The 14,888-nt window shown below is 45.2% G+C and overlaps 1 protein-coding gene across 1 annotated transcript; it reads right to left on the reverse strand.

Annotated features, from left to right (window-relative positions):
- Positions 1-929: 929 nt before the first annotated feature.
- LOC135511751 (ubiquitin carboxyl-terminal hydrolase 46-like) lies at positions 930-13,126 on the reverse strand. The gene is made up of 7 exons (XM_064933225.1): positions 12,913-13,126; positions 12,343-12,492; positions 11,661-11,737; positions 3,703-3,786; positions 3,419-3,616; positions 3,225-3,303; positions 930-1,155 (listed from the first exon to the last, which is right to left on the reverse strand). Exons 1-7 carry the CDS (start codon positions 13,123-13,125, stop codon positions 1,054-1,056), a joined length of 903 nt encoding a protein of 300 aa, XP_064789297.1. The 5' UTR covers position 13,126; the 3' UTR covers positions 930-1,053.
- Positions 13,127-14,888: the final 1,762 nt, after the last annotated feature.

The raw sequence follows: 14,888 nt of genomic DNA on the forward strand, positions 1-14,888 counted from the left end.
ACAAGACAAGATTGAGTCTGGATGGGTCAAGCCCTGAGGCACAATCTTCTCCACCTACCAGCGCAGTCAACATTATAACATTAGAAATAAATAAGAGCAATAAATAGTGTTTTACAAAACAGGGATTAGACAGAAACCAAACTAGTCTAGAGACTAGTAGAGATGTAGTTTGTGTCAGTGAGTGACTATGTTCTAGACTGGGGGCTGGATCACAACATGGTTATAACTTGGGAGAGGAGCATTAGGGCCTGGGCTAGTCTCTATGTTAGGGGACGGGAGCAGCAGACAGAGAGCTACATGCATCCTGGTCTTCTGTAGAACTACCATATCTCAGCATTACAATGAATAGGTTTGGATTGGTCACAACTCAACTTGAATCTACACCAGCTCAAACAGTGAACACCGAAACATGCAGTTCAGCGACACTAGATGCATAGACCCTCTTTCAACTAGTTTATATCTCTCCTAAAACTTCCATTCCATCCCAGCTCTAGCCAATCCCCAGGTAGAATACATCTATGGGCTGGACATTGTAAATATAAGGTCACGGGATAACCCTACTAAAAGTATTTATGAACTTATGACATTGCGTGAAAATAGACATACTATACAGATATACAAATATTACAACCTTCTTTTCCATAGCAGTCTGTACTTGTACCAGTCCAGCCAGCTCTGTATGCCAGGCAGACCCAGGAAGAGTGACCCATGGTGGGTCTTCAGACCTCCAGACCTACCCCATGCGGAGACAAACGGGCATCACACACCAGCCCGTTGTAGCTTCTTTATGTTTCCTGCTCCTTGTTGTTGTGACTGTTTGTTTTTGTTGTTGTTGTTCTAAAGTGCTGTCCAGATGCTGAAGGACAAAAGGCAGTTTACACAGCCTTCCCAGCATGCTGAATGCAGGGAGGAGAGCATGGGGTTATGGGAAATGAAGTCCAGGCAGACCCAGGGAAGGCAGTGAGACAGGGAATGGCGTTGGCACATGACTCAGAGAGGGGTCATGTTCAGAGTTCCAATCATTCTCTCTCTCTGGCTGGGTGTTTATTCCAGTTACTCCCTGGACTGATAGAAGAGGATGTATCCAGACTCTGAGTTCTTGGAGATGTCTGACGTCAACCCATAGAACTCTTCGATGGCCTGGGCATCGATTTTCTGAGTAAACCAGAGAGTGAGACAACAAATGATGAAACATTCTGTATGAGCCATATAAACAGGTCTGATGGCCAACAAACATCGGTAATTGACAGTTAATTAACATAAACACATTTAGCATCTCCTGGCTTCCACACACAGCCTACAAGCCACCGATGCAGACGTTTGGAACATCTACATTTTAAAGTCTAATACATCCATGTAATATAGCCAACACCTTCACAATAAATCATTATTTATTTTAGATAGGTCTAAAGAAACATGATATGAAGAAAATGTATTTTATTTCAGAAGAATAGAATAGCATACATTGTCCTTATGTTAGGTCCTAATCTGGCTATGCCGTATGGCTGTGGGCTACACTAGTTAATTTAGCAGACAAGATTTGCTTAGAACTTTGTAGCATTATTTTATAGCATGACGAATACAAATGAACCAAGCTGAATAAAATAGAAAGAATATTTTCTCCAAATGATTTTAGGGAGCGAGCACATGTGGCTATTCTGTGTTGAGCGGAAAACAAAGAAATGGTTTGTTATTAATGGAACATTAGTTGTTCTACAAACGTTGGGCTATATGTTTGGATTTTAATACATTGTAAAGCTGCATGATGCGACTCTTTTGATGATTTGAAAAAGGCATGAGCTCTGGCATGAGCTCCACTTTGTTTTTGCACAGGCTGTACACACTTCGTCAGTCTCTCATATACAATTAGACAAGCACTTGATAATGCCTAAGATTTCCTGGCGGCATCCTCTTTGTGTGGCCGTAATGCCCCTAAAAAAATCCATGCCCTTTGCAGCCAGTGGCCATTGTGCCCTTGGGCTAATTATAATAATTATAATTCCCATTTCCCGGAGTGCTGCGTGCTCCGAAGCACCTCTCACTCACATGGCTCTCCATCACGTGATCGGGTCTTTCTCACAGGCTACAAGTGAAGACAGACACATCGGGGACGCAACTGCGAGTATACTTATCCAATTCATATTGAAGCTATTGGAAGAACTGTCCATATTTACTTTTCGTCAGCCAACAAGATGAGTTGGCCTAACGAACAGCAAAAGCACTAGCCTATGTCAATCTACTATCCTCTATAGTACAAAAGTAGAACTATTTTGTCTGGGACAGTTGTGTGATGCAATAGATCCCAAATGAATATACCCACTAGCATAAAAAAAAGTCTTTTTGCAATGAGGCTGACGTAACAGATGTGAACGTTTAGCTTAAAATGTTGATACTCTATTAGGCTATTTCTTCACATTATACGCGCAATATGCGCACATGGCAGTAGGCTATAAGTGCGAACCTTCTATGAGAGGGAAAACACCATTCTCAAAATTGACCGCAAATGTGATATGCATGTAATGCTTTTATTATAAAGGTGCATTTTTATGGTGAAAATTATCTTCCCCAAACTTGAAACGCTGCTTTTGTATGCCATATAATTCACAAGTGATAGGCTAATATTGTCATTCATCAGACTATTCTTAATTTAATTTTGTCTTCACATATACTAAATAATATATGTGTGAAATTTGTTTTGATTTAGGGGAAGGAAAAAAGTAAATGTTGTCTATGCACTTAAAAAGTGAATGGAGGACGCTTTTCCCGTGGTTAATTTTCATGCCAGCCAAGTAGGCTAGACTCCTGCTGTAAAGATAAGCAGTGTGCTTAATATTTTTTTTTAAAGAATAAATATAGTAGGCTTAGTCTATAGAAAACTGATGGGGTCCTCCTCTTTTTAATAGAGGCCATCGCTCTCGTTTTCTCACGCAATTGCATAGCCTATAGAAATGTTGAGCAACATGAACTCATGGGCTCTCATGAAGTGTTTGATTAGATTTTCAACTACATTTACATTGATGTCAGAGTGATTAGAGGGACAATAAAGTGCTGAGTACCAGGCAGTTAGCAAGTTTGGTAGGCTACTAATGACCATCAGCAGCAGCATCAGAGCTTGGAGAAGCCTAATAACCGTGACTAAATGGTCACGTGGAATTTGACTGCCTTCATGACTGCCGGTGTGGCGGTAATACAGTCACCATAACAACCCTAACTGAGACACACACCTCCACGATGTCATCATCAAACAGCAGCCAGAAGCCATGACTCTTCACTATGGTGATGTAGTGTCCTCTGTTGGGTCCACTGAGGAAGAAAGAAGGGGAAGCACTGATATGAGAATAATATGGTGTCTATAGGTACAGTACATTTCAGTTTGGATACAATGTCTTGTGTGTGTCTGTGTGTGTGTGTGTCCTACCTGCCACAGTGGACGACCACAGCGACCAGGTCGTACATGCGGTCGAGGTTGACAGAGTCTCCAGAGGTGTTGAAGAGGTGGAGCTCCAGAGGGAAGACAACACGATAGGACAGTTTGGTGTATCGGTGCAGCTGCTCCATGTACTTAAATCGCTTCAGGTGCAGGGCCAGGATCACAGGCAGCTTCTTCACACGCATCCTATAGGTACACACAGAGGAGTTATACACAGACTGACATACACACAGACAGACAGAGAGACACACAGCTAAACAGTGTGTACAGACCTTTTCTGGGCCTCCTGCTTGCTGCAGCATGTCTCACAGTAGTATTTGTATTCACTGCACAGGGTCTCTGTGTTACTGAAGTCCCTAGGGAACACCACACACACAGAGGGGACTGCGTCAGTCAGGCTGATACACAGAGTAGAGGATTCTCTATCTACAGCTGGGTTGGCAAGTGTACAATAGTTCTAGTTGAGAAAGGTAACAGGTACAGTGCCTTCAGAAAGTGTTCACACCACTTGACTTTTTCCACATACAGTGGGGCAAAAAAGTATTCAGTCAGCCACCAATTGTGCAAGTTCTCCCACTTAAAAATATGAGAGGCCTGTAATTTTCCTCATAGGTACACTTCAAAGGCTGTGATAGGAGAAAACTGAGGATGGGTCAACAACATTGTTTGTTACTTCTAGGTTTGACTACTGCAATGCTCTACTTTCCGGCTACCCGGATAAAGCACTAAATAAACTTCAGTTAGTGCTAAATACGGCTGCTAGAATCCTGACTAGAACCAAAAAATTTGATCATATTACTCCAATCATATTGATCATATTACACTGGCTTCCTGTTAAGGCAAGGGCTGATTTCAAGGTTTTACTGCTAACCTACAAAGCATTGCATGGGCTTGCTCCTACCTATATCTCTCTGATTTGGTCCTGCCATACATACCTACACATACGCTACGGTCACAAGACGCAGGCCTCCTAATTGTCCTTAGAATTTCTATGCAAACAGCTGGAGGCAGGGCTTTCTCCTATAGAGCTCCATTTTTATGAAATGGTCTGCCTACCCATGTGAGAGACGCAGACTCGGTCTCAACCTATAAGTCTTTACTGAAGACTCATCTCTTCAGTGGGTCATATGATTGAGTGTAGTCTGGCCCATGAGTGTGAACGGAAAGGCTCTGGAGCAACTTTAATTTTTTAAATTTTTAAATTTTACCTTTATTTAAGTCAGTTAAGAACACATTCTTATTTTCAATGACGGCCTGGGAACAGTGGGTTAACTGCCTGTTCAGGGGCAGAACGACAGATTTGTACCTTGTCAGCTCGGGGGTTTGAACTCGCAACCTTCCGGTTACTAGTCCAACGCAGCCAACGGGTTTCTCCACGCATCGCGCCGACAGAAACAAACACTTTTCTGGTAAGAAGAGGGGTGGGGGCGTATGCCTTATGGCTAACGAGACATGGTGCGATGAAAGAAACATACAGGAACTCAAATCCTTCTGTTCACCTGATTTAGAATTCCTCACAATCAAATGTAGACCGCATTATCTACCAAGAGAATTCTCTTCGATTATAATCACAGCCGTATATATCCCCCCCCAAGCAGACACATCGATGGCTCTGAACAAACTTTATTTAACTTTTTGCAAACTGGAAACCATTTATCCGGAGGCTGCATTCATTGTTGCTGGGGATTTTAACAAGGCTAATCTGAAAACAAGACTCCCTAAATTTTATCAGCATATCGATTGCACAACCAGGGGTGGAAAAACCTTGGACCACTGTTACTCTAACTTCCGCGATGCATATAAGGCCCTGCCCTGCCCCCCTTTCGGAAAAGCTGACCACGACTCCATTTTGCTGATACCTGCCTACAGACAAAAACTAAAACAAGAAGCTCCCATGCTGAGGTCTGTCCAACGCTGGTCCGACCAAGCTGACTCCACACTCCCAAGACTGCTTCCATCACATGGACTGGGACATGTTTCGTATTGCGTCAGATAACAACATTGACGAATACGCTGATTCGGTGTGCGAGTTCATTAGAACGTGCGTTGAAGATGTCGTTCCCATAGCAACGATTAAAACATTCCTTAACCAGAAACCGTGGATTGATGGCAGCATTCGCGTGAAACTGAAAGCACGAACCACTGCTTTTAATCAGGGCAAGGTGTCTGGTGACATGACTGAATACAAACAGTGCAGCTATTCCCTCCGTAAGGCTATCAAACAAGCTAAGCGTCAGTACAGAGACAAAGTAGAATCTCAATTCAACGGCTCAGACACAAGGGCATGTGGCAGGGTCTACAGTCAATCACGGACTACAGGAAGAAATCCAGCCCAGTCACGGACCAGGATGTCTTGCTCCCAGGCAGACTAAATAACTTTTTTGCCCGCTTTGAGGACAATACAGTGCCACTGACACGGCCTGCAACGGAAACATGCGGTCTCTCCTTCACTGCAGCCGAGGTGAGTAAAACATTTAAACGTGTTAACCCTCGCAAGGCTGCAGGCCCAGACGGCATCCCCAGCCTCGCCCTCAGAGCATGCGCAGACCAGCTGGCTGGTGTGTTTACGGACATATTCAATCAATCCCTATACCAGTCTGCTGTTCCCACATGCTTCAAGAGGGCCACCATTGTTCCTGTTCCCAAGAAAGCTAAGGTAACTGAGCTAAACGACTACCGCCCCGTAGCACTCACTTCCGTCATCATGAAGTGCTTTGAGAGACTAGTCAAGGACCATATCACCTCCACCCTACCTGACACCCTAGACCCACTCCAATTTGCTTACCGCCCAAATAGGTCCACAGACGATGCAATCTCAACCACACTGCACACTGCCCTAACCCATCTGGACAAGAGGAATACCTATGTGAGAATGATGTTCATCGACTACAGCTCAGCATTCAACACCATAGTACCCTCCAAGCTCGTCATCAAGCTCGAGACCCTGGGTCTCGACCCCGCCCTGTGCAACTGGGTACTGGACTTCCTGACGGGCCGCCCCCAGGTGGTGAGGGTAGGTAACAACATCTCCTCCCCACTGATCCTCAACACTGGGGCCCCACAAGGGTGCGTTCTGAGCCCTCTCTTGTACTCCCTGTTCACCCACGACTGCGTGGCCACGCACGCCTCCAACTCAATCATGAAGTTTGCGGACGACACAACAGTGGTAGGCTTGATTACCAACAACGACGAGACGGCCTACAGGGAGGAGGTGAGGGCCCTCGGAGTGTGGTGTCAGGAAAATAACCTCACACTCAACGTCAACAAGACAAAGGAGATGATTGTGGACTTCAGGAAACAGCAGAGGGAACACCCCCCTATCCACATCGATGGAACAGTAGTGGAGAGAGTAGCAAGTTTTAAGTTCCTCGGCATACACATCACAGACAAACTGAATTGGTCCACTCACACAGACAGCATCGTGAAGAAGGCGCAGCAGCGCCTCTTCAACCTCAGGAGGCTGAAGAAATTCGGCTTGTCACCAAAAGCACTCACAAACTTCTACAGATGCACAATCGAGAGCATCCTGGCGGGCTGTATCACCGCCTGGTACGGCAACTGCTCCGCCCTCAACCGTAAGGCTCTCCAGAGAGTAGTGAGGTCTGCACAACGCATCACCGGGGGCAAACTACCTGCCCTCCAGGACACCTACACCACCTGATATTACAGGAAGGCCATAAAGATCATCAAGGACATCAACCACCAGAGCCACTGCCTGTTCACCCCGCTATCATCCAGAAGGCGAGGTCAGTACAGGTGCATCAAAGCTGGGACCGAGAGACTGAAAAACAGCTTCTATCTCAAGGCCATCAGACTGTTAAACAGCCACCACTAACATTGAGTGGCTGCTACCAACACACTGACACTGACTCAACTCCAGCCACTTTAATAATGGGAATTGATGGGAAATGATGTAAATATATCACCAGCCACTTTAAACAATGCTACCTTATATAATGTTACTTACCCAAAATTATTCATCTCATATACATACGTATATACTGTACTCTATATCATCGACTGCATCCTTATGTAATACATGTATCACTAGCCACTTTAACTATGCCACTTTGTTTACATACTCATCTCATATGTATATACTGTACTCGATACCATCTACTGTATCTTGCCTATGCTGCTCTGTACCATCACTCATTCATATACCCCTATGTACATATTCTTTATCCCCTTACACTGTGTATAAGACAGTAGTTTAGGAATTGTTAGTTAGATTACTTGTTGGTTATTACTGCATTGTCGGAACTAGAAGCACAAGCATTTCGCTACACTCGCATTAACATCTGCTAACCATGTGTATGTGACAAATAAAATTTGATTCGATTTGATTTTGATTTGTGGCCGAGTTACAGTTTTGACTTAAATTTGCTTGAAAATCTATGGCAAGACATGAAAAATTATTGTATAGCAATGATCAACACAACCAATGTCACAGAGCTTGAAGAATTTTGAAAATAATAATGGGCAAATATTGTTCAATCCAGGTGTGCAAAGCCCTTAGAGACTTACCCAGAAAGACTCACAGCTGTAATCACAGCCTACGTTGATTCTAACATGTATTGACACACACAGGGTGTTGAATACTTATGTAATCAAGATACACAGAGTGGACAAAACATTAGGAACACCTTCCTAATATTGAGTTGCACCCCCTTTTGTCCTCAGAACAGCCTCATTTCGTTGGGGACTACCAGGTGTTTAAAGCGTTCCACAGGGATGCTGGCCCATTTCGACTCCAATGCTTCTCACAGTTGTGTCAAGTTGGCTGGATGTCCCTTGGGTGGTGGACCATTCTTGATACATACGGGAAACTGTTGAGTGTAAAATACGAAGCAGCAATGCCATTCTTGACACACTCAAACCAGTGCGCCTGGAACCTACTACCATACCTCGTTCAAAGGCACTCAAATATTTTGCCATTCACCCTGACACATACACAATCCATGTCTTCTTCTTCTTCTTCTTATTATTCTGTGGATTTTTATGGCAGTTGGCAACCAACTTTAAGATGCATTACTGCCAACAACTGAACTGGAGTGTGGACCAGAGACAGTGAAGGTCTAAATTCTACCCAATATTCTTGTGTCCCTAAGGAAACTAAATAGATAACTAAATACTACATCCCCTGAAGATTTCCCCAGCAGTTCACTTAATATTGGTTCTTCAACCCCATTAATCCTCAAATCTAATAACAATCGCTTCTTTTACCTCCCATATTTCGGCCACTGAAATAGAACGTGTTCCACTGTCTCCATCTCCTCCTGACAATGATCACACCTCCCAGTCGGATGTTTCCCCACCACTTTCAATGTACTATTGAGCCTTGTGTGTCCCAGTCTCAGCCTTGTGACTACACTTTTCTCCCTTCTCTCTCAGCCTGATGACCTCCCTGCCCCCACCTTTTCCTGAATCGTATACAGGTGTCTTCCTTTTGCCAGCAGCATACCAGCCTGCATCCCACTGCTGGCTTGCTTCTGAAGCTAAGCAGGGTTAGTCCTGGATGGGAGATCAACTGCTGCTGGAAGTGGTGTTAGGGGGCCAGTAGGAAGCACCCTTTCCTCTGGTCTAAAAAATAAATATCCCAATGCCCCAGGGCAGTGATTGGGGACATTGCCCTGTTTAGGGTGCCATCTTTCGGATGGGATGTTAAACGGGTGTCCTGACTTTATGTGGTCACTAAAGATCCCATGGCACTGGGTGATAACCCTGGTGTCCTGGCTAAATTCCCAATCTGGCCCCCATACGGTCACCTAACCATCCCCAGCTTACAATTGGCTTATTCACCCCCCCTCTCCTCTTCCCTGTAACTATTACCCAGGTCGTTGCTGTAAATGAGAATGTGTTCTCAGCTAAATTACCTGGTAAAATAAAGTTTACAACAACAAAAAAATCCCTTCCTTTTCCACAACTCTTGTCATTTGTTTTTAACCACTATTTTCATCAACCCCTTGGCTTCTGCTTTACTGATTGACATTTCCAACATTAGGGAGTTCAAGAGCCTGCTTGGCAGTAACATCCACCTCCTCATTCCCCTCTACTCCCACATGAGCTGGTACCCAGAAGAACACCACAAATACACCCCATCTGTCTCACCCTATACAAGCACAGCAAAACCTCATATAATACATCCTGTTTACCATGATATACAAAATAATTTGAGCTCATCAGTGCTGCACAGGAGTCAGTCAAGAGCAGATGACTACCCTGTCTGGTCTCACCTCCTCCACCCACTCTGCAGCCAGGAGTATGGCCATCAACTCCATTGTGTAAACAGATAAATGATCTGTTGCTCTTTTTGTCACTGCCACCTTAAAGTCAGGAACACTAAAGGCTGCACCTGTCCTCCCTGTTTAATGTCCCTTAGACACATCTGTGAATATATTCAAGAATGCATAGTACAGTGTTCCTAAAATGTTCACTTACAACTGAATCTACTCCTTCCTCAACATTGTTTACCCTCTCAAGCAACCCTAGATCTATCACTGGCTGAGGGAGACACCAAGGTCGGATAGCAGGAAGAACCACAGAGGGGCTAAACTCCCTCCCAAACAACCCTAGATCTATCACTGGCTGAGGGAGACACCAAGGTGGGATAGTAGGAAGAACCACAGAGGGGCTAAACTCCCTCCCAAACAACCCTAGATCTATCACTGGCTGAGGGAGACACCAAGGTGGGATAGCAGGAAGAACCACAGAGGGGCAAGATCTATCACTGGCTGAGGGAGACACCAAGGTGGGATAGTAGGAAGAACCACAGAGGGGCTAAACTCCCTCCCAAACAACCCTAGATCTATCACTGGCTGAGAGAAACACCAAGGTGGGATAGTAGGAAGAACCACAGAGGGGCTAAACTCCCTCCCAAACAACCCTAGATCTATCACTGGCTGAGGGAGACACCAAGGTGGGATAGTAGAAAGAACCACAGAGGGGCTAAACTCCCTCCCAAACAACCCTAGGTCTATCACTGGCTGAGAGAGACACCAAGGTGGGATAGTAGAAAGAACCACAGAGGGGCTAAACTCCCTCCCAAACAACCCTAGATCTATCACTGGCTGAGAGAAACACCAAGGTGGGATAGTAGGAAGAACCACAGAGGGGCTAAACTCCCTCCCAAACAACCCTAGATCTATCACTGGCTGAGAGAAACACCAAGGTGGGATAGTAGGAAGAACCACAGAGGGGCTAAACTCCCTAAAAAACAACCCTAGATCTATCACTGGCTGAGGGAGACACCAAGTTGGGATAGCAGGAAGAACCACAAAGGGGCTAAACTCCCTCCCAAACAACCCTAGATCTATCACTGGCTGAGGGAGACACCAAGGTGGGATAGTAGGAAGAACCACAGAGGGGCTAAACTCCCTAAAAAACAACCCTAGATCTATCACTGGCTGAGGGAGACACCAAGGTGGGATAGTAGGAAGAACCACAGAGGGGCTAAACTCCCTCCCAAACAACCCTAGATCTATCACTGGCTGAGAGAAACACCAAGGTGGGATAGTAGGAAGAACCACAGAGGGGCTAAACTCCCTCCCAAACAACCCTAGATCTATCACTGGCTGAGAGAAACACCAAGGTGGGATAGTAGGAAGAACCACAGAGGGGCTAAACTCCCTCCCAAACAACCCCATCTCTATCGCCATGCCATTGCCGATCCACCCAAAACTTGTATTCAGATTTAGTTCATGTTCCCAGCACTCTATGAGTACCTTTTTAGTAGGATGTGTAACCATGTGTCCTTTTAGATTGACCCAATATGTCATGGTCAGCTGAAGTCACATCTCTCCCAACTCTACGTGCATTCCTGCCACCCGGGAGGCTGTGAGTGCCCACAACATATTCTTAGGACTTGGGCCTGGACAATCCACGTCTCAATTGTCTCAAGGCTTAAAAATTATTCTTTAACCTGTCTCCTCCCCTTCATCTACACTGATTGCAGTGGATTTGGCAGGTGACATTAATAAGAGATCATTGCTTTAACCTGGTCATTCTGTTATGGACAAATCAGGTGTTCCTAATATTTTGTATACTCCCAGTGTGTATTAGTGTTTAATTTTTTATATATATTTTTACAAATGTTTGAATTTTTCTTCCATTGACATTTGAGTATTTTGTGAGATCGTTTACAAAAAATGACAATTAAATCAATTTTAATCTCACCTTGTAACACAACAAAAGGGGTGTGAATACATTCCTAAGGCACTGTAAATATTACCTGAGACAGTGTGTTATTGATGTATTCTGCTCTACGTCCACAGAAAGATCCAGAAAGTCCTCATCTTTGCTGCTGACCTGCCACATACACAGAGACAGGGAGAGACAGACAGAGAGATGAGATGAATTGATGCTGCCCTGCTCCGATGCCAGCTCACACGTTGGTACACGAGATGAGAGAGCAGGTATCTTTGATGTGTTGTGATAGGGTTGTAAGGATGTATCAGTGAGAAGCTGAGTGCCTGTAGCGTGATGAAGATGACTGTTAGGGGCCAATCTCTGCCTTCCTCCCTCCTGCTCTGAGAGTGGCATAATGGGAGCCCGGTGAGACAGCGTGGAGGATCTCTGTCAGAGCTCAGCTCACAATCTCCTCATCTCCTCCTTCATTACAGACAGAGCTCATCCCTCTGTGAGACGCAGGGAGTAAGGACAGAGACAACACTCACAGGGACTCACAGGAACAGATGGATTGGTAGGATACTGACAAAGCATTACCAACACTGCTGAGGAAGGATCTTGGGGGTTGAGTAAAAAAGCAAGACACATTTTTGTGGACTGTAAGGAAAATGAATCAAAGTATTCTTACATAAGTGTTTATGTCTCACATGACTTGGTGGAATTAGGACCATTATCAGAGAACATAAAACCCACTACCACAGAAACAACGGCCCTGATGGACTCACCGTCTCACAGTTGAGGCAGCGCGTCTCATTGGTCAACGTGCCCTGGAAGATGTCATGCACCCAGGTGGACTCCATGGTCTTCTTCTCGAGCTCGGTCTCCGTGGTGATGGCCGTTCCGTTGTTCTTGAGGCGTCCGTTCTGCTTCTCCTGCTTCTTCTCCTCCAGCACGATGTCTGCCACCGTGTTCAGCTTCTTCTCCTCCCGCAGGATGTCTGCCACCGTGTTCAGCTTCTTCTCCTCCAGCAGGATGTCTGCCACCGTGTTCAGCTTCTTCTCCTCCAGCAGGATGTCTGCCACCATGTTCAGCTTCTTCTCCTCCAGCAGGATGTCTGCCACTGTGTTCAGCTTCTTCTCCTCCAGCAGGATGTCTGCCACCATGTTCAGCTTCTTCTCCTCCAGCAGGATGTCTGCCACCATGTTCAGCTTCTTCTCCTCCAGCAGGATGTCTGCCACTGTGTTCAGCTTCTTCTCCTCCAGCAGGATGTCTGCCACCGTGTTCAGCTTCTTCTCCTCCAGCAGGATGTCTGCCACCGTGTTCAGCTTCTTCTCCTCCAGCAGGATGTCTGCCACCATGTTCAGCTTCTTCTCCTCCAGCAGGATGTCTGCCACTGTGTTCAGCAGGTCGTTGAGGAACTCATGGGCGTCCTGCTGCATGTCGTTATCAAACAGGTCTGTAGGGGGAGACACAGGACCAGGGGCTGTTAGGGCAACACTTGGAGGGTCAGTCAGTCGACAGTCGTGTTCAAGGTGAATCAGGGCACATTGATGCACACGGACACACATAAATCAGATACGTGTGTGAAAAGTGAAAGTGGAGAGAGAGAATGTGAAAGAGAGAAGGCAGCTGACCAGTCCCTAGTCCACACAGAGATGTTCATTGTTCATTCATAGAGAGTGCTTCCTGGAGTCAGACTACTGAGAACAATCTGCCTCTATTCCAGTTCTATGCTCTGAATGACCTTACCGCCACCACAACATGCACCTGCCCTTCACCCGCCAGTGACAACCACCTGACAAAAACACTTCTACTGCCCCTCTAGCCCTATCCCTACCCTCAGCTCAAAACATGCCTATCTGAGCTGAAAACTTGATTCAAGGCAACTGGTCTCAGCAGTCTTGACTTACTACCAACACCAATCATATGGCAGGTTTAAGCTATATAACATGTTAGCTATGATGGTATACCACCATAGTCCCCTCTCCCAGTCAGTCCTGGTCATACAGTGATTATATTTAGGTTTGGTGTAGTCTGTCTCAACATTCTCCTTGCGCAGGCGTGAGATGAACTTCTTGGGCGGGATGACTCCCACCTTTTACTTCTGGGTGGCGATGCTGTGGAAGAGGTCTGCCAGACACGTGAGCAGGTTCTCCTTCTTCTGCTGGGCCTCGTAGGCCAGCACGTTCTCCCAGAAGGGCCGGCAGAAGTACAGGGCCTGAAGCACCGAGTTACAGTAACAAGTGTTCCCAAACTGAGGGTCCACCCAGAAAGAAAGAAGGGTGAGATTCTTATGAGTGTGTTTGAGGAACGGTAAACTTAAGATTGTAAACATGGAGGAAAGATGCAAGCAGCATGACCGTAACCTCCAACAATGACTGTGTACACAAGGAGAGATGCTTTGTGTTCTTACTAGGGATGCAAAATTCCAGGAACTTTCAACAAATTCCATGGTTTTCCAGAAATCCTAGTTTGAGGATTCCGGATTTCCTGCTTATTCCCTTCCGATTCCGGGAATCCTCCAACCGGGATTTTCAGGAAAAACAGGGAAGTTATTGAAAGTTCCAGGAATTTTGCAAACCTAGTTCTTAGACCTAAAAATGATATAAGAGCGAGAGATTATTGAATATAAAGCAGCCACACTCTGCTTTGAGTATCAACAATCACCATCTGAAGGGTTGGCAAACAAACTAGTTGGTAATTATTTTTTTTACTAACTGAAATAAAATAGCAGTTAAACAGACAAAACAACCTGCTTCTAATACAAATTGTCAACACCAATCACCTGTCCAATGGGAAACATAACTCAGTAGTGACCTAGTGGACAGCTTGTTCTAAAAAGGACACCAGTGTACAGTGGGGCAAAAAAAGTATTTAGTCAGCCACCAATTGTGCAAGTTCTCCCACTAAAAAAGATGAGAGACCTGTAATTTTCATCATAGGTACACTTCAACTATGACAGACACAGACAAAATGAGAAAAAAAAATCCAGAAAAACACATTGTAGGATTTTTAATGAATTTATTTGCAAATTATGGTGGAAAATAAGTATTTGGTCAATAACACAAGTTTATCTCAATACTTTGTTATATACCCTTTGTTGGCAATGACAGAGGTCAAATGTTTTCTGTAGGTCTTCACAAGGTTTTCACACACTGTTGCTGGTATTTTGGCCCATTCCTCCATGCAGATCTCCTCTAGAGCAGTGATGTTTTGGGGCTGTTGCTGGGCAACACAGACTTTCAACTCCCTCCAAAGATTTTCTATGGGGTTGAGATCTGGAAACTGGCTAGGCCACTCCAGGACCTTGAAATGCTTCTTACGAAGCCAC

Source organism: Oncorhynchus masou, chromosome 24 (assembly GCF_036934945.1).
Source record: "Oncorhynchus masou masou isolate Uvic2021 chromosome 24, UVic_Omas_1.1, whole genome shotgun sequence".
In the NCBI taxonomy this organism is placed as follows: domain Eukaryota; kingdom Metazoa; phylum Chordata; class Actinopteri; order Salmoniformes; family Salmonidae; genus Oncorhynchus; species Oncorhynchus masou.

Coding starts and splice junctions, on each gene's coding strand:
- LOC135511751 (XM_064933225.1), bottom strand. CDS start 13,125: ATGTGTGTCCGTGTGCATCAATGTGCCCTGATTCACCTTGAACACGAC. Junction 11,738..12,342: donor GCTGCCTCAACTGTGAGACG/GTGAGTCCATCA, acceptor TGTATGTGGCAG/GTCAGCAGCAAAGATGAGGA. Junction 3,787..11,660: donor TCAATAACACACTGTCTCAG/GTAATATTTACA, acceptor GGTGTTCCCTAG/GGACTTCAGTAACACAGAGA.